The 20,186-nt window shown below is 44.8% G+C and overlaps 1 protein-coding gene across 1 annotated transcript in view; it reads left to right on the top strand.

The window, feature by feature from the left end:
- The first annotated feature begins 6,363 nt into the window (after window positions 1-6,363).
- The window catches only part of CNN3 (calponin 3), an 88,234-nt gene continuing 74,411 nt past the window's right edge, over window positions 6,364-20,186 (top strand). The window contains exon 1 of the mRNA XM_073593077.1: window positions 6,364-6,559. Coding sequence (XP_073449178.1) covers window positions 6,503-6,559 — 57 coding nt within the window. The 5' untranslated portion in view covers window positions 6,364-6,502. The remainder of the gene's footprint in view (window positions 6,560-20,186) is intronic.

Raw genomic sequence — 20,186 nt, 5'->3', positions numbered from 1 at the left:
GCCTGGCACAATATGGAGAAGGAGGTAATAGATGACTTGTCAAGGCTGGACAGGATGGAGGGTGAGGCCCCTGGTGTACCATCCTCCTCTGCGGTGACCGACTCCCCTGGTCCTGCTCAGGATCCCTCTCCAGTTCCTGTGGCCACCCCTCATGTGTCTGTAAGTATTCCTTCTGTATCTGTATCTGTCTCCCCCCAGCCTACTGTATCCCCTCCTCTTGTGTCAGAACCTTCCAAGTCTGTGCCCCCTGAGTCAGTTACCCCCCAGGAGTCTACCCCTCCTAAGTCTGATTCAAAGGGAGCACCCCCCCCCACCAGGAGTGGCAGTGGGTACTAAAAAGGTTGCTTCTTCCTCTGTAAAGAAGTCTTGTGGAAAGACTTCACAGAAAAAAGTAAGAGATGAGGGCATCTCTGAAGCTGACCTGCAGTACCTGGAGGAGAGAAGGAAGGTTGGGAAGCGGAAGAAGCAGGTGGTGAGGACGGAACAGGCTCCAGTGCCTGTCTCCAACCGTTATAGGTCCTCTAATTGGGATATTTCTTCATCTGGAGCTTCTTCGGAGCGAAGTTCTGATTCCGAAATGGAGTTTGAGGCGGCCTCAAGAAAGAGAGAGGCTTCTGGTGATGAGCAGCAGAGGGGAGCTAAGAAGCAATCCACCCAATAACCCAAATGGCGGTTCCCCCTCCGTTAAAAGTGGTGACAATAAATGTCGCCAGCATTAAGTCAGTAAGAGCTCGTTCTATGGCCTTCTTTTTGTTCAGCCAATTAGATGCTGAAATTTTATTTTTGCAAGAGACTAGGCTCACCTCCTTGGCAGATATTCATATGGCCAAGAGAGAGTGGAGGTATGGTCCATCTTACTGGTCTCTTGCGGCCGAGCCTTACGGCGGTGTGGCGGTGTTGTTTAAAACCGGCATGGTAACTGTCCGGCGGGTTATTGAGGTGGAGATTGGGAGATGTATGGTCTTAGACGTCCTTGTGGGAGGGCAGGACCTGCGCCTAATTAATGTTTATGGACCGCACACAAAGTGGGACAGGAAATGCCTTTTTACAAGGATCAAGCCATTTCTTTTTACATCCCGGCAAGTGGTCTTTGGAGGTGACTTTAATACAGTAACTAGGCCCAAGGACAGGAAGGACTTCAAGGACAGGCTGGGATATGATAGCGTTTTTTTAAATAGTATGGTTAGGGATGCTGGTCTTGTGGATGTGCACATTAAGCACCTCCCGGATGACACTGGGTTCACCTTTCATCGAGGTAATAGTCAGAGTAGAATAGATAGGTTTTTTTTGAAGGAGACCTCTGCTTTCTCGCTCCCGGTGGTGCAGGCAGTAGAGTTCTCCGATCACTGTATGCTATCTGTGGTCCTGAATGCTTCAGACGCCCCTCAGAGGGGCAAGGGCATCTGGAGATTGAATTCGACTCTACTCAAGGAAGAACATGTTAGACAATCCTTTGAGGAATTCTTTCAGGCACAGGTGACCATCCTGGACTTTTGTAGCAGCAAGGCTGAGTGGTGGGAGCTGACCAAAAAGAGGATTGCTGGATTCTTCAGGGGCCTAGCCAATAGAAAGCAGTTTAATAAATACATGACCTACCAACGTTTACGGAGGAAGCTGGATATTCTTGTCTCGAGAGGAGGAGATCCTGGGGCAATCTCCGAAGTGAAACTCCTTCTCAGGAAGTGTCAATATGACCGGCATGCCTCTTTGGTTCTGGAGAGGGACTATGGGAAGTACCACTCGCCTGACCCTTACCAGAACTGCAAACAAGGTGTAGCTGTTAAAACGGTCGTTGGCCTTAAGGACAGTACAGGTTCCTTGACAAAGTCCAGGTCAGGGATTCTGGAGGTCATGAGGTCCTTTTATGCTGACCTTCTTGGGAGGAAAGAGCTTGACCGTGACAAGATGGAAAGCTTTTTGGACTCTACTCCAGGTCTAAATGATGAAGATGTCCCATTGATGAATTTGACAGAGGAGATCACAGTTGAAGAGGTGATAAGGGCAATTGAACAGCTTGCCATCAAAAAGTCACCTGGACCGGATGGCTTGACGGCTGAGTTTTACAAAGCTTTTAAGTCTATTCTGGCCCCACATTTGGTAGAGGTTTTTAACAGTTGCCTTGCTGAGGGGGTACTTCCCTCTTCCATGAGGCACTCAGCTGTGATTCTTCTTTCAAAGGGTAAAGATCCTTCGATGGTTGAGAATTGGCGCCCCATCAGCCTTCTTAATGTCGATAGAAAGATACTGGCAAAGATCATTTTCTGGCGCCTATCGTCAGTAGCAGAGTCTTTGCTTTCTCGTCATCAGCACTGTTCGGTCCAGGGTAGGTGCACCTTCACAGCAGTTTTAGCTGTCCGGGAGGCCTTGGAGCGGTGCAGGGCTGCAGGCTGGGGAAAGTATTTGCTGACACTGGATCAGGCAAAGGCTTTTGATCGTGTTAACCATGAGTACCTGTGGTTGCTCCTTAGTAAGTACGGTCTGCCGGGTGGTTTTGTCGATTGGTTAAAAGTCTTGTATGAGGGGGCAGAGAGCTTTCCTCTTGTTAATGGTTGGGTTGGGCAGTCCTTTGAGGTTGGCTCCGGGGTGCGCCAGGGTTGTCCCCTGAGTCCCTTGCTCTATGTGTTTGCAATCGACCCCTTCATCAGGAGGCTAGAGAGCAGCATGTTGTGTGGGGTGCCAGTGGGGCTTCCGGGTGAGCCGCCTTTGAGGGTTGTTGCCTATGCGGATGATGTGTCAGTGATTGTCACCGGGGCGGATGAAGCAGAGGAGGTGGTCTCTCTGACATCACGGTATTCTGAAGCATCAGGCTCCAAGATCAATCAGGAAAAGAGTGAAGTCTTCTGGATGGGAAAGGAAGGTGAGGGTTTTGATCTCCCGGACACCTTTCCAGTGCCCCAGGAAAGAATTAAGATTCTAGGCATTGAATTTGGACCCGGCGATTATGGCCTCAAAAACTGGGAAGGCAGACTGGAAATTGCCAATACTAAGGTGGTCAGCTGGAAGAAATGGAAGTTATCTATGAGGGAAAGGGTTGATCTGATTAAGACTTACCTGATTCCGATCTTTTTGTATGTCAGCTTTGTCTGCATCTTGCCAGTGTCTCTCTATGCTAGGGTCAGTAGTGTGTTCTTCCAGATGTTGTGGGGGAACAGACTGAACCCCATCAAGAGGAATGTCACCTATCTATCCAGGAGGGAGGGTGGCTTAGGTATGGTCAACCCAGTTCTTTTCTTTTCACTGCTTTTTCTCAAGTTTAATATTGGTAATATGCTTGCAGTGGAACCTCCTGGATGGGCAGGCATTTTTAGATCTTGGTTTAGGCCTTTTCTGCGACTTTGGGAAGAAGGTGGCCAAGTGAAGAATCTCAGGGGTCATCGTGGTCAGCTACCAGCCTATGTCGCTCCGTGCCTGAAGTTATTACGGCAGTGGCGATTGTCGGCTGAAGATCTCAGATCGGTTCCGAGGAAAGTCCTTATGAGTCGAGTCTTGAGCGAAGTCTTTCATGACCCACTGGCCTTAAGGGATTGCCCAGGCCCAGTTTTGAGGGCAGGGTTAAGACTTATTAATTTGGACAGAGTACCTCCTAAATTCAGGGATCTGGCCTGGATGTGCTTCCATGGGAGGCTCTATGTTAGGGGCAATTTGAAATTCCGCAGTGGGGTGGATCGTAGCTGTCCTCGGGAGGAGTGTGCAGGTGAGGAGGAGACTATGGACCATTTTCTGCTTCATTGCCCTTTTAACATAGAGGTGTACAAACAGGTGGGGCGGGCCCTCGGTGTCCCTTTCCTCTCCAGGCTGGGTTATGCTGAGTGGGTGTATGGAGCATTCAATACTGGTGGGGTTTTTTGTTTAGATACACTTTTTCTAGTTAGCCTAGTAGTCCGTTATTTCACTTGGAACGCACGGTGTCAGGTCAGCATTCGGCGTAAAATCCTTCCTGTTCAGGTGGTGGTGTATGACATTCTGCATGAGGTGGAGAAGATTCGGGTACTTGAGAGAGACAAGCGGAGTCAGGGGGCTTGGTTGAAGGCGTGGAGGGGTTTCAAGCCTCCCTGACTGCCAGGAGTCTCTTTCCCGGGTGTGGCTGTCTGTCTCTTATCACCCTAGATTATTATTTTTTGGATTAATTTTTGATAAATGGCTGCGTACATAGGTGATGGGTTGTGCCTCTTAGGCCCTCTCTGCTGCTTTATGTAAATAGTTTTGGTAACGGATTATGTACATATTGTATATATTCTGAACATGGATGTGTATTCCTTGGATTTCTGTTGAAGTTTTGTACTATGGTTTTGTTTTTTACTTTTGTATAAAATTGGTTGCTTGATTCTTTTAATAAAAGATCAATAGCGCCCCATCTCTGGTGTCAGTGGGAGGAATAGCGCCCCATCTCTGGTGTCAGTAGGAGGAATAGCGCCCCATCTCTGGTGTCAGTGGGAGGAATAGCGCCCCATCTCTGGTGTCAGTGGGGGGGGAATAGCGCCCCATCTCTGGTGTCAGTGGGAGGAATAGCGGCCCATCTCTGGTGTCAGTGGGAGGAATAGCGCCCCATCTCTGGTGTCAGTGGGAGGAATAGTGCCCCATCTCTGGTGTCAGTGGGGGGAATAGTGCCCCATCTCTGGTGTCAGTGGGAGGAATAGCGCCCCATCTCTGGTGTCAGTGGGGGGAATAGCGCCCCATCTCTGGTGTCAGTGGGAGGAATAGCGCCCCATCTCTGGTGTCAGTGGGAGGAATAGCGCCCCATCTCTGGTGTCAGTGGGAGGAATAGCGCCCCATCTCTGGTGTCAGTGGGAGGAATAGCGCCCCATCTCTGGTGTCAGTGGGAGGAATAGCGCCCCATCTCTGGTGTCAGTGGGAGGAATAGCGGCCCATCTCTGGTGTCAGTGGGAGGAATAGCGCCCCATCTCTGGTGTCAGTGGGAGGAATAGCGCCCCATCTCTGGTGTCAGTGGGAGGAATAGCGGCCCATCTCTGGTGTCAGTGGGAGGAATAGCGCCCCATCTCTGGTGTCAGTGGGAGGAATAGCGCCCCATCTCTGGTGTCAGTGGGAGGAATAGCGCCCCATCTCTGGTGTCAGTGGGAGGAATAGCGCCCCATCTCTGGTGTCAGTGGGAGGAATAGCGCCCCATCTCTGGTGTCAGTGGGAGGAATAGCGCCCCATCTCTGGTGTCAGTGGGAGGAATAGCGCCCCATCTCTGGTGTCAGTGGGAGGAATAGCGCCCCATCTCTGGTGTCAGTGGGAGGAATAGCGCCCCATCTCTGGTGTCAGTGGGAGGAATAGCGCCCCATCTATGGTGTCAGTGGGAGGAATAGCGCCCCATCTCTGGTGTCAGTGGGAGGAATAGCGCCCCATCTATGGTGTCAGTGGGAGGAATAGTGGCCCAAGGGCCAGATAAAGGCAAGCAAGGGGCCACAGTTTGGAGACCACTGCTGTAAAGGAACCTTAAGGTGCCGGAATACTGTAGTATCAGTTTAGTTTGAACGGAGGAATCATACCATTCACATCAGTGCTGCTTTGAAAATGCGCTACTGCTCTGGTACACACTGGTGCAATGCAGGAAACGCACAAGATTCGCTGCATTTCCCCCGCGTTGCACAGCGTCCATGTGATTTGCTGCAAGATTAACGACATCAGAAACAGAATGTAAAATGTGTGATTGCCAGAATTGCATCATATGAGTGTTAACACACATGTAATGGGAATCAGGTGAGGGAAAAAAAAGGGTCCTCTACCATTTTGGTGCGGATGTGATTTGAGCCATACACAGACATCATATGTGATGTGCACAGGAATGCAGTGCGATTTCTGTGGGAATCACATGCAGTGTTCCCCACACACCAGTGTGAACCTAGACTGCAACTTCAAAGCCCCTGATCAGTGCGATTTTCACCTCTGATTTCAGGGGCTTGCGACTTCATTTAACAAGTCTATATAAGCCAACGAAATCCCCAAAAAGTAGTGCAGGAACCTTTTTCAGAGTCGCTGCGACTTGCATCACAACGATTTGAACAGTTCCATTGCAATAGGGTATGAAGTGTCATGCGATTTTGAACTGTCAAATCACACCAGTGCTAACCAGGAAAACCCCTTCCACTGACAGACACCTGTCATGTAATCACTGTACACCTGTACTCTGATCTCTCCCACACACACTCCATACAATCACAACCGAAACCACCTCCAACTAAAGCGCTGATACAGCGACTGAGCGCACATCACGCAACAAACAAACCAGCAATCTCAGCCTGGTCTTGTGAAAGCCCACCAATCAGCGAGCCCTTTCACTTCACCTCCACCCCGCCTTCGACCGCTTTACAATCCCATAGGCTAAGCAGCATCAAGCCTCCGCCGTTCGGTTAACGCCTACTGCTCCGGGAGGCACGCCCACCTTCGATCTTCTTGTTGGGAGCAGAGGACTAGAAGGTTCTGTTCGCGCCGCCGGTTTAGTCGAGTCTGTGGAACCGCTGGAAGAGACAAGTGACCCGGACAGAGCGACACACCGGCAATGGCCAGCTTCAACAAGGGACCAGCATACGGACTCTCCGCGGAGGTCAAGAACAAGGTAAAGTGTGCCAATAGCGGACTATGAAACCGTTATGAAGGGTGAGGGGGTGACCTGGGGGGGTACCGAGACCGCTGAGAGGGAGAGGTCATGTGACCAGAGCAGCCAGCCAATGAGTGACGGAGCTGGCTATTATGTGCTGTGATGGCAGGCTAAAAGTAAAGGGGCCCCAATCTACTACTATACATCAACATAAAGTACTTATATAAAAGTACAATAGTCCTAATAAAAAAAAAAAAAAAAATATATATATATATATTATATACTTTAGTATTGTGTAAATACCATCAGGATCATTTCTATGCTTATCTGTTTAATTAAAAAAAAAAAAAGAGAGAGAGATATCTAATGTTCTGTATGGGATGCTGCACCCTCCTGCGTACGCTTGCACAGGCCAGATTTGGTTCCCCCCTCCCCCACCTCCAGTGGGAATTTGAGTCTTTTCCGAATCCTGCTGATTGAGCATAAAAAAAAAAAAAAAAATCGTCTCTCAGCTTTGTGAGAATTAAAAAATGTCCCTTTAATGGCTTGTCCTCCAATAATTACAGGCTGGTGATCAGTAGGCGTTTTTCCTCCATGATTTCTTTTCTTGGACATTGCGTCTTTTTATATGACCGATCCAATTTTTTTTTTTTTTTTTCCCCCATACTGGAAAAAGGACTGTGTACTCCTTTGTGTTCTGTGACCAGGATCATTCCTCCACTAAAGATTTGCATAGATCAGGGGTTTATTGTCAGCCTTCGGTGTGATTTCATATGTGTTGAGTATTGTGATCTCTCCTGAAGTCTCTTGAACTCTGAAGTGACTTGTGCCCTCCAGGACAGTGAAAAGGATTGTATGAGTTTTTCTTCCTCAGCACCCTGCAGAGAACAGACTTCTGGCATGATTCTTCTGGATTGTCCAGCTTCTAGAAGTGGAAGGGCAATGTGGGAATGTAAGGAGCAAGGTCTGGAAAAGTAAAACTCCACAGCTGTTACCCATCTGCACAGAAGATGATGACCCGACATTGACGGACATCCACCTCCTCATATGTTTCAGTGGGAGCTTTGTAATGGAAAACGAAAAGGATGAAGGTGTTGCCTGTCTGGTGGATGTTAATTAGCCTTGCCTCCATAGTCTGGGAAAATTCAGGGGGAAAAAAAAAATCCCCTCTTCTCATCCCTTCTCCCACCCCTTCCCCCATCACATTCCAGGGGCATTACCTCATGGCTTCTGGGCAGGGGAAACATCCAATGGTGTGGGCTCAGCATACAGAATGTTCATTGTCTCCTTCCAGCATCTCCAGCCAAACTGCAGAAGCACAGACTTGCTGCTGGATTTCACATTTCCATAACTCCTTCAGCACTTGTTTTTCTTTTCCCATTTCAGGCTCAAGTTTTAAACGGTTAACAATTGGTTGTGTTGGACATATTCTTTATTTCTTTACATTTTTTTTTTTTTTTTTTTTTTTTTTATAAATAAACCTGACTAAGCCCCTGTTTGTCAACTAATTTACAAAAATTTAAGCCAGGACTTTATAAATCTTGGAAGCAAGGTTGGCAGTGCTCCTTTAAAAATTAAAGCCAACATCAAACTTTTGAGGTTTTCTGTAGTTCCCGGAGAAGCTGCCCCCCTAAAAAAAAAAAAAAAAAAAAAAAAACAAAAAAAAAAAAAACAAAACAAAAAACAACAAAGTCCTGCTGGATTCCCAGAAAAATTGTCCACCTTTTAACGAGTACTTCACTGTAGAGATGCACAAATGCCACATATTTTTTTAAAGATCGAATACCTATACTTTTTCTCAAGTACTCGTCGATACCTATTTTTAGTGTAACGTGGCAGTTGTGTGTGTGTGTGTGTGTGTGTTGTTTTTTGTTTTTTTTTTTTTTTTGTTTTGACTAATAAAAAATTATTACTGTTTCTTTATAATTATGAAGACCTGTAAGACTGGGTTCACACATGTGAGATTTCAGCCCCCTCCAGTGCGACTTTGTTCAGCAGTTCAGGTGCGAATTGTTGAAGTGTATGACAATGGAAATTGCACCTGAACCAAAGGTATTGGTTTAAGTATGGGAGCATTTTGCATGAGTACTTGTATGCTTGGTATCAGTGCAATGCTACTTCATTGAGCTGCTTATTCACCAATTGAGCTATTTTAGGTAACTTAAATTTAGGCTCCGTTCACCTTATGTACCATTTTGAATGGGCTCAAATTGCACTAAAGACGTGTATGCAGCAATTGCATCCGGATCGCATGGTCGTTCTGTACCATGCAGTCTGGTGCCTGCAAACACAATGTGTTTGCTACCTGCGTTTGGGGTGTTAAGACTGCATTGCTACCTGCTGCGGCCCACAAGGGTAGTGCAATTTGAATGCGGTGTGGGAAACGTGCACGGATTGCATCCTTTCCCACACTGCATTAGTGTTTTTCTAGCTATAAGATTCATTAAAAAAACTTCATGTGAAAGATATTTATTTGAATAGTATGGCTGCCCGCGAAGGAGGAAAAAGACTGATGAAAAATACTTCATAATTTTGAAGAAATCTGATGATTTAGCGGATTAAAGACTAGTACACTAATCCCAAGCATGTGGTGATCCGGCTGACGTTTATGGACTCAACTGTCTTGTCTTTTTTTTTTTTTTTCACCTCTCAAATGTTCCCATGCAATTCACCTTTCTAATTGCAGACTTGTTTACTCTGTGCTGTTAGAAAATATAGGTAACCTTAGAGTTACTTTTACAGCATAAAAATTACAGGGATATTCCCAAATGACACCTTTTTTTTTTTTTTATAAAGCATTTTTCTACAATTATTTTTTTTTTTTTTTTTGGGGACTTTCCGAACACTAAACCTTTTTGTGTAAATATTTATAGTACAAAGTGCTTGCATGTTCCTAGCAAGGTCTATAATCTGTGCATGCCATCTGAGAAATCTCATTGAAAGCCGTGAAATCCACAGCCCCCAAGAGAGATTATTATTATTATTATTATTATTATTATTCTACAGGATTTTTATAGCGCCAACAGTTTGCACAGTGCTTAACAAAATGGAAAATGAAGGCAGACATTAAAGTTACGTTACAGCTTGGTGCAAGAGGAATCTAAGGGCCCTGCTCTTAGTTGCCTTTGAAAACTAATGTCCTATCAGAAGCCCTTTGTGGTTTAGGCCTACTGAGAAGCTACCAGTCTACTCCTGCTATTTATAATCTGTTTTTATTGATATTATCTTGTACACAGGCTCTGAAGGTAGACATGAGTGAGAGTTGGCCAGATACGTTTTTGCATGACGCAGCTGTAAAGCCTTTTTTAATAATCAAGATAAAGCTCCATTTTGAGAAGTGCTGTAGAAAGTTTGAAAAGGGAAAATAATTGATAAAAAGGTCATTTCCATCGTTGGCTTGCGGCTTGAAGTGCCATCAAACCTCTTAAAGCTGTTGTATGCCCGCAAAAAAAAAAAAAAAAACAAACCTCCTAAGCGAAAGGCCTTACTAGCCTCTAGCTCATTATGAAATACCTTAGAACGAAACGCTGGCATCGCCTCCCAGTCACTGCTGAGGGAGCTGACATGTTTGTTCCGGGTTCGCGGCTCCGGCACTGTGAGTTGCCGGAGCCGCAATGACGTCACTCCCACGCATGCGCGGGAGACCTATTTCCGGCCAGGAGTTTTTTTTTTTTTTTTTTGTTTTGTTTTGTTTTTATTTCCTGGCAGCATCCACCGGACCTTCAGAGCACATGCGCCGCTGACGTCAGCGTCTGCATGCACGGTGAATATCTCCTAAACCGTACAGGTTTAAGAGATTCATTTTTGCTACAGGTAAGCCTTATTGTAGGCTTGCCTGTAGGTAAAAATGTGGAATACAACCGCTTTAATGACTTCAATTAGAGAATGTTGCAGGTTGACCTTGCTGCAGCCACTTTGTTAGTGTAAAAAAAAAAAAAGTTTTAAAGGGTGTAACATGTTCCCAAAGGTGAACTTGCCCTTTAACCCTTTTCACAGCCAGCCAGAGCTGTGTTTTTTTTTTTTTTTTTTTTTTGCACATGTATAAAAAATTAAAAACCTCTAAAACATTTTCGGAAAGCAGACACCCTAGAGCAGTGATGGAGAACCTTGGCACCCCAGATGTTTTGGAACTACATTCCCCATGATGCTCAACTACACTGCAGAGTGCATGAGGATCATGGGAAATGTAGTTTAAAAAACATCTGGGGTGCCAGGGTTCGCCATCACTGCCCTAGAGAATAAAATGGTGGTCCCAATTTTTTGTCACACAATGTTATAAACGCAAAGGTCTAGAAATCCCAAAATTTCAGTAAAAAATGCATTTAAAAGTTAATTTTAAGGGGGCACAAAAAAAGCAATAAATCGCCCAATTTTTTGGTAAACTACAAAAGCAGAGGTTGTACTGAGTAAATACTTAACATGTCAAACCTTAAATTTTGCGCTCCCCTGTGAAATGGTGTCAAACTTCAGTACCCTATATTTTCCATAGGCAATGCTTTAAAAGACCCCTGTAGGTCATTTAGTGTTACGAGGATGGTCTGGTGCTAGAATTATTGCTCTTGTTCCAACGTGCGCAGCGATATATGTAACGTGTATCCCAATCAATGTTTCCAGTTTTAGGCGCCCCAATGCATGCGTTTACGCTTGTGCGTATATGTGGGGGGGCTCTGAACCTGCATGCCTCCCCTGTGCTGCACTGCATTACATTCTTTCCCAGCCTTCATAGTCAGAAACTGAATGGGGACCCGGAAATTATGTCCCTTTTTGGGTCACCCACAAGGTTACACACGTCCCCCTCTACCTGCCGGCACCTGCTGTCCTGGGCCCGCAGATAGGCAAGCAGGGGTTGGGGTTGTGCACACGGGGTGTGGGAGCATTCCGGCAGCAGGATACTTTCTTGCTGTGGCGACCCGGTGCCTGGATTGTCGAGCCCTGGACTAACAGGATCTCTTCCTTATTGTGAATCCAGGAACTTGATTGGTCACCGTGGACTAATAAAGAGCACATCTTTTCTACGTATTTTATACACTGGTAAAACATGGAAGCTGCCATTGCCGGCTTGGTTAGCCTTCATAACTTGGGGAGTCACTAACCTGGAACATGTGTGCATATCCGGTGTCCTGATCCATCACCCCCCCCCCCCCACAACTCCCCAAAAGCTTCACAAACAGGAGTTGGGGAGGAGGCCGCCTTAAAGTGGATGTTCCACTTTTGGATGGAACTCTGCTTTAATTACCTGTGAATCTTTTGATCTGTAAGATTTTGGAAAAAACAATAATACTTATCACAATCCATAAATAATGGCAGCATTTGAGTATTGGAAAACCCTGTGTCTGGGGAGGAGGGGTGTCTTAAGGTTGCGGGTATGTGCAAGAACCTAAGGGGATGCTTAATTTTCTTTACTAGTGTTGCTTAAGGGCACCCACAAGTATGTTGCAAATTGAATCAATGGCCAGTCTTGACACTGATGTAGCTGTCCATTTTCCTGAAAGTCTGACAGATGTAACCTTTTGGTGCCCACTGAGGATGTGATGGATGTTAGGAAATGCTGGAAAAGAATATCCATATTTTGCAGAATAAGGAAAGTTGAGCAGTATTGAAAGGAGGGATTAGACTCCAGATATGGGAACAATTATGTCAAACAAAAACTAATCATTCTGATTACAAAGTGTATTATTCCTGTTTCTGATTTTGTAGGATTGCCTTCAGTTTAGCTGACAGGAGGTCCTATAACTTTGATATTTGCATTGTCTGGAAAGTTGAACAGGAAGTTCAGATTATATGTACTCTTGGGAAAACCTTTCTTTGACATTCTGTGACTTTGACCTTTACTGTACTTTTACTAAACTTTGAGACATGAATGCACAACAGTTGTGCTCATGCTGGCATGTTAAAGTCTATATTTCCATCTAAGGAAAAGCTGTTTCTGGATCTAAAGAAACCAGTTGAGCGATGGCAAACATAGTAACTCAGCTGTCTAATGGAGTTTGGAACAATTCCCAGGGCAAGTGCAGCTTCACTTTTGGCAACCAGCTGTTGTATAAAATAGCTAAAGGATTTCTAACTTCCCCTTTTCATTCTAGTTTTAAAAGCGATTGTGTGACCATCGTAGTGTGGTGTGTGTTAGGTTTTTTTTTTTCTAGATTTAATGGGGATTTTTATGTACAAATTCTAGTTTTGACTAGGGGGGAAATATGAAACCCAAAGCTTTTGCTTTAAAACCGGTCTAAACCCAAAACACACTTTTTAATATACAGTAATGCCCCGTACACACGGTCGGACTTTGTTCGGACATTCCAACAACAAAATCCATGGATTTTTTCCTACGGATGTTGGCTCAAACTTGTCTTGCATACACACGGTCACACAAAGTTGTCGGAAAATCCGATCGGTCTAAACGCAGTGACGTAAAACACGTACGTCGGGACTATAAACGGGGCAGTGGCCAATAGCTTTTATCTCTTTATTCTGAGCATGCGTGGCACTTTGTGCGTCGGAATTTCCGACAACGGATTTTGTTGGAAAATTTTATATCCTGCTCTCAAACTTTGTGTGTCGGAAATTCCGATGGAAAATGTGTGATGGAGCCCACACACGGTCGGAATTTCCGACAACAAGGTCCTATCGCACATTTTCCGTCGGAAAATCCAACCGTGTGTACGGGGCATAATACCTCAGATTGCGAGTAATGTGGTTTACGAGCGTTTCGCAATTCAAGCAGGATTCAAGCCTCTGCAGTGTGCAGTACCGCATTTGGCCAGAGGTGCGTGGGTGTCGGTGATACTCCAAGCCGCTCGGAAACACTCCAAGCTGCTCAAACAGTCGGTTCCCAAGTGTTTGTGGCACCCCCCCCCCCCGAGGTTACATGCGGTACTGCATAGACTAGCAGTGCCACTGGAACGGATTATCTGAGTTTCCGTTATTTCCTATGGAGAACCTCGCTTTTGATATACGAGTGCTTTGGATTACAAGCATTCTTCTGGGATGAATTATGCTCCTAATCCAAGGTACCACTGTACCTCACCAATCCTTTAAAATGATTGTAAAGGGGGGGTGTGGGGTTTTTTTGTTTTTTTTTTTTTTTTTGTTTTTTTTTTTTGTTTAAAAAAAAAAAAAAAAGTTATACTTGCCTGCTTTGTGCAGTGGATTTACAAAGGACAGCCCCGATCCTCTTCTAGGGTCCCTCTTCCTGGCCCCTCCTCCCTGTTGAATGCCCTCGCAGCAAGCAGCTTGCTATGGGGGCACCCGCTTTGAGCTGCAGCTCCATGTGTCAATTCAGACACAGAGCTGCGTTTCGGCTCCACCCTCACGCTCTCCTAATTGGCTAACTGACTTTGACAGTAGTGAGAGTCAATGGCGCCGCTGCTGAATCTCAGCCGATCAGGAGGTGTAGAGTCCCAGACGGCCAAGGGACTCGTGGACATCGCTGGATAGAGATGGGGCTCAGGTAAGTATTAGGGGGGCTGAGACACACTGAAGGTGTGTGTGTGTGGTGTGTGTATATATATATATATATATATATATTATTCTTAATGCAGAGAATAGAATAAAAGATAAACCACCTGCTTCTACAACCCCTTTTAAATGTGGTGATTTGCAAACATATTTTCATTTTTCACACTACAGTTTCAGCAAGTGCAGAAAATAACTGTTGATCTTGAAGGAAATGCAGTGTCCTTGTCACATCTGTGAGCTTAAAGCATAAACATCCTAATCTTGTGTAAACTAATAGTCTGCCTATCCACCATGTATTGGAGATGAAGGCAGACGTGTTTGAGGTTCAGCCTGTGTGACAACCATGGCTTTTTCTAAAGATACAGATGAGAACTGGGTGTAGACATGAAGGAACAAAGTGTTATCCACGGGATTATGAGGTGTAAATAGATGCATGTCTGAAAATATTAAAACTAATGCAGCCACCCTATTTTGGGTGGCAGTAGCTTAAGTTTTTGCTTTTGGGCTTATATACACATGGTACTTTAAAGTAGAGCTAAAGGCAAAACTTGTTTTGGATAGTGGAGAAGGATTAGAACACCTTTCAGGTTTTACTGCTATCTGTGTCCCCCATTAGGAAGCAGTGTTCATTTTAGTCTTCTGCAATTGTTTTAGTTGTATTTAGTCGACAAAAATTTCCAGTACGTTTCAGTAATTGCAATTTCGTTTTAGTCATAGTCTTTTGACTAAAATGGCATTTTCGTTTTAGTCTCATCTTAGTCTTCGTCTCATTTTAGTCTTTTGACTAAAATGGCTTTTAGTTTGTCGTATTTTAGTCAACTAAAATAGCATTCATTTAGTCGACTAAAATGTTTGTCGACTAACTGTGTTAGGAAGATACACCCTCTATATTTGTCCTGCTTACCATTTATTAAAAGTGAATGTAAAAGAAAATCTCTAATTTTGTGTTGTCCACAGAAAAGTATTAGAGGGGAAAGTTTTCCAAAGGGGACGCTAGTTCTGGTGACCTGGGGTTCCCCAAGAAATTCCCTTAATTTGCAGGAATTTCTGCTCACTTCATGTTTGGCTAGGGGACAGAAAGTGAAGGGAGAGCTCCCCAATGGGACTAAAATGGCAAAAAAAAAAAAAAAATGACGGGTTAGAACCTTCCCTTATCCATTTTATCCAAAATGAAGAAAAAAAGTTTTGCTCATAGTTCTACTTTAAGTACAGGTTTAGTTGATAGTTGTAAAGCAGCATACTATAGGCAATACCACAGAAGGTATGATAGGTTTGTATACTTTGTAATAGCTGAGAAACCTGCTGAACGGGATATCCAGAGAAGTAAAATTTGCTCTTGTGCTGTAAGCTGAACGCCAGGCATTTTTTTTATAAAGAATCCATTGATTGATCAAGTTATGGTTGTTCTATCTAGAGGCTCCACTTTTCTTTGCACCTGTTATTTATGTTCCTAGGATTCAATAGTGATTTACAGATTGGTCTAAGAAAGAAAGAAATAATCTGAAATGGGCTGAAAGTGTACACGCCCAGGTTTAATTTGAGGTTATGTACATCCAAATCAGAGGAAGGGTTCAGGAATTACAGCTCTTAAGAATGGCCATCTCCCCTTCTTTTTTTTTTTTTTTTTTTTTTTCAAGGGACCAAAAGTAATTGGACAATTGAATCAAGCTGTTTCGTGGCCAGGTTTGGGCAACTCCTTCCTTTATCTTCATCAATTAAGCAGATAAAAGGTCTGAAGTTGATTTCTAAGTGTGGTATTTGCATTTGGTATCTATTGCTGGGAACCTACCTCATGCGTTCAAAGGAGCTGTCCATGCAAGTAAAACAGGCCATTTTAAGGCTTCAAAAACGAAACAAATCCATCAGATAGCAGCAACATTAGGCGTGGCCAAGTTAACAGTTTGGTACATTCTAAGGAAAGAACGCACTGGTGAGCTCAGCAACATAAAAAAAAGGCCTGGACGTCCACGGAAGACAACAGTGATGGATGATCGCAGGATCCTCTCTATGGTAAAGAAAAACCCATTCACAACATGACAGTGTCCTTCACACAAGTGAAGGACAGTCTCCAGGAGGTGGGCATATCATTTGCAAAGTCTACAATCGAGAAGACTTCAAAAGAGCAAATACAGAGGGTTCATCGCAAGCTGCAAACCATTCATAAGCCGGAAGAATAGAAAAGCCAGATTAGACTTGGCAAAAAAACATCTTTTTGAAATAGGATATTGCCTGCATAGGAAGTGCATAGTTTTCAATGAGTCAACAAACTTGTGGACTTGTAGTCTCCCATTCACAGATCTCTGCAACCAAATGAAATGGTTATGCTGGTAAAGCCACCCACAGCTGCACTAATTCAGAGGGGAAAAAGGATGCCACAGGGAGAACAACCCTGCAGTTTAGATAGGGAGGGTGGGTAGTTGGGGGAATAGGACCTTCTTTTTTTTTTTTTTTTTTTTTTAAATATGGTTGTGACATTACTCAAGGTAGACTATGCATTTCATGTCTTAACGAAAAATGAAACCACCCTGTGTACATACTGTAAGTACAATTAAAAAAGAACACGAATTACAATAAACCAATCTATTTTACATGTATAATGAAAGGGCCTGAAAAATGCATTCCTTTACCTTGAGCTATGACATTACTATACAGTTATGTCCATATACAGTATCTCACAAGAGTGAGTTCACCCCTCATATTTTATTATCTTTTCATGTGACAACACTGAAGAAATGACACTTTGCTACAATGTAAAGTAGTGAGTGTACAGCTTGTAAACCAGTGTAAATTTGCTGTCTCCTCAAAATAACTTCACACACAGCCATTATTGTCTAAATCGCTGGCAACAAAAGTGAGTACACCCCTAAGTGAAAATGTCCAAATTGGGCCCAAAGTGTCACTATTTTGTGAGGCCATCATTATTTTCCAGCACTGCCTTAACCCTCTTGGGCATAGTGTTCCCTAGAGCCTCACAGGTTGCCACTGGAGTCCTCATCCACTCCTCAATAATGACATCACAGAGCTGGTGGATGTTGGAGACCTTGCGCTCCTCCACGTTCCATTTTGAGGATGCTCAATAGGGTTTAGGTCTGGAGACATACTTGGCCAGTCCATCCCCTTTACTCTCAGCTTCTTTAGCAAGGCAGTGGTCATCTTGGAGGTGTGTTTTTGGGGTTATGTTGGAATACTGCCCTGCGACCCAGTCTCTGAAGGGAGGGGATCATGCTCTGCTTCAGTATGTCACAGTACATGTTGGCATTCATGGTTCCCTCAATGAACTGTAGCTCCCCAGTGCCGGCAGCACTCATGCAGCCCCAGACCATGACACTCCCACCACCTTTCTTGACTGTAGGCAAGACACACTTCTCTTTGTACTCCTCGCCTGGTTTCCGCCACACACGCTTTACACCATCTGAACTAAATAAGTTTATCTTGGTCTCATCAGACCACAGGACATGGTTCCAGTAATCCATGTCCTTAGTCTGCTTGTCTTCAGCATACTGTTTTGCAGGCTTTCTCGTGCATCATCTTTAGACGAGGCTTCCTTCTGGGACGACAGCCATGCAGACCAATTTGATTGTCATGGTTATGCAGTAATGTTTGTCTGTCAGCTTACCTCTCCATGTGTTCAGATTAGGAGGCCAGCCACTCTCACCTGGCTGCTTAAGTAATCTATCCTCAAAGCATGGCTCCACCCCAGGTCCTATCAGAGAACTCTATATTAACCTGTGCACTACAAGCCAGCTCTGCTGATCAATATTGTGTGTTTAGCTTTCGTGTGCGACTTGCTATGTCTTCTACATCTGATTCCAGTTACAAATCTTGGCTTGTTCTTGACTATCCTTACCTGCTTGTTTCCCCCATCTTTGGCTTTCTCCTGACTAATCTTACCTGCTTGTTGTCCTGACCTTTTTGGCCATCTCCTGACTATCCTTTGTCACTGTCTGCTGCTTCCACTCTACCTTCCTGTAGTCTACCGTGAGCTGGGAGGCCCTAGGGGTTGCGACCTGGAGCCAGACTGCAGCTAAATTCATCCCCACCACCAGGGGCTTCTGGTGAACACTCGCTGGCTCGTAGACTGCTCTAGCTCCCAGTGTCATCCGTGTAGGTATTACAGGGTACCTGCTCTCCTGTATATCCTAGAGCTCTATGCAGTGTATGGTCTGAGCACTGACACGCTGATCCCCCCCCCCCCCCCGACTTTCAACCTCTGCAGTAGAGCTGCACGATTAATCACGGAGAATTGTTATCGTGATTCTCCGCCCGCCACAATCGCAACTCTGGATTTGGGCGATTCTGACCCATCAAGCAATTGTAATGTGCTCACATTAAAAGTGCGTGCTGCGGTGTCCCCGGGATTGTTTCCTGTTGGGGAGGGGAAGCCGTCAGAGCCAGCGTGAAATGTCTGATGTCACTCGGCAAAGAATGTGATTGGTTGGGTATTTCTTCTGCCCAGAGGTCTTGGGGGCTGCAGCACTGACGAATTTACAAAATGTGAGTCTCCCTCTCCCTCCCTCCCTCCCATTTTTCCCAGAATCGTGCAGCAATGCTGGCAGCACTCATTCGTCTATTTCCCAAAGACAACCTCTGGATATGACCCTGAGCGTGTGCACTCAACTTCTTTGGTCGACCATGGTGAGGCCTATTCTGAGTGGAACCTGTCCTGTTAAACCGCTGTATGGTCTTGGCCACCGTGCTGCAGCTCAGTTTCAGAGTCTTGGCAATCTTTTTATAGCCAAGGTCATCTTAGGCCCCATTCACACTAGCGCGTTTTTTGATGCATTTTGCATTTTGCAGAAATGCACGGGAATTTTTTAACATGGGTTCCTATGGAACATGTTCACATCAATGCTTTTTTGTATCTCTGCGTTTTTGGAAAGGGTCGGGGACTTTTTTTCATGCAAAAAGCAGCGTTTTGCATGTAATGGTTTTCAATGGACAAGCATCAAAAACGCAAGTGCAGCGTTTTTGCAGCGTTTTTGCCGTTTTTTTTTTTTTTTTTTTTTTTTTTTGTAAGACTGTAAAAAAAAAATGAAAAAAAAAAAAAACGCAAAAACGCGGCTCAAAAACGTGGCAAGCATGAAAAAAAAACCTCCAAAAACGCTCAAAAGCAACATGCATAGGTGTGAATTGAGCCTTAATGTAGAGCAACAATTCAACACACCTGCTCCCCATTCACACCTGAGACCTTGTAACACTAACGAGTTGCATGACACCAGGGAGAAAGATAATGGCTAACTGGATCCACTTTGGGCATTTTCACTTAGGGGTGTACTCCCTTTTGTTGCCAGCGGTTTAGACATTAAAGGCTGTGTGTTGAGCTATTTTGAGGGGACAGCAAATTTACGCTTATACAAGCTGTACACTCACTACTTTACATTGTAGCAAAGTGTCATTTCTTCAGTGTCGCATGAAAAGATGTACCGTATTTATCGGCGTATAACACGCACATTCATTTTAAGAGGGAAGTTTCAGGAAAAAACTAAAATTTTTAATAAGGAACTTTGAAACAAAATAAGGGTCAGTGCCCATCTGCAGCCTCATCATTGCCATCAATGCAGCCTCATCATTGCCATCAATGCAGCCTCATCATTGCCATCAATGCAGCCTCATCATTGCCATCAATGCAGCCTCATCATTGCCATCAATGCAGCCTCATCATTGCCATCAATGCAGCCTCATCATTGCCATCAATGCAGCCTCATCATTGCCATCAATGCAGCCTCATCATTGCCATCAATGCAGCCTCATCATTGCCATCAATGCAGCCTCATCATTGCCATCAATGCAGCCTCATCATTGCCATCAATGCAGCCTCATCATTGCCATCAATGCAGCCTCATCATTGCCATCAATGCAGCCTCATCATTGCCATCAATGCAGCCTCATCATTGCCATCAATGCAGCCTCATTAGTCTACATCAATGCAGCCTCACCATTGCCATCAATGTAGCAGCCTTGCCATTGCCATCAATGCAGCCTGATCGATGCCCATCTGCAGCCTAGAGGGGACAGGGAGGGGGGGCGGGATAAGCGCCGACAGATTACATACAGTGAGAATCTCCTATGATAGAACAGTGGTCCATTGGCGGCCCTGGAGACGGGACTTTCTATTACAGAGGCCGCCAAGTAAACAGGAGATTCTCACTGTATTTAATCTGACGGCACTCTTCCCGCCCCGCTCCCTGTC

The sequence above is a fragment of the Aquarana catesbeiana genome, linkage group LG07 (assembly GCF_042186555.1).
Source record: "Aquarana catesbeiana isolate 2022-GZ linkage group LG07, ASM4218655v1, whole genome shotgun sequence".
NCBI lineage: Eukaryota > Metazoa > Chordata > Amphibia > Anura > Ranidae > Aquarana > Aquarana catesbeiana.
The sequence above is the reverse complement of the archived record's forward strand: the minus strand, read 5'-3'. Positions and strand labels throughout refer to the sequence as shown.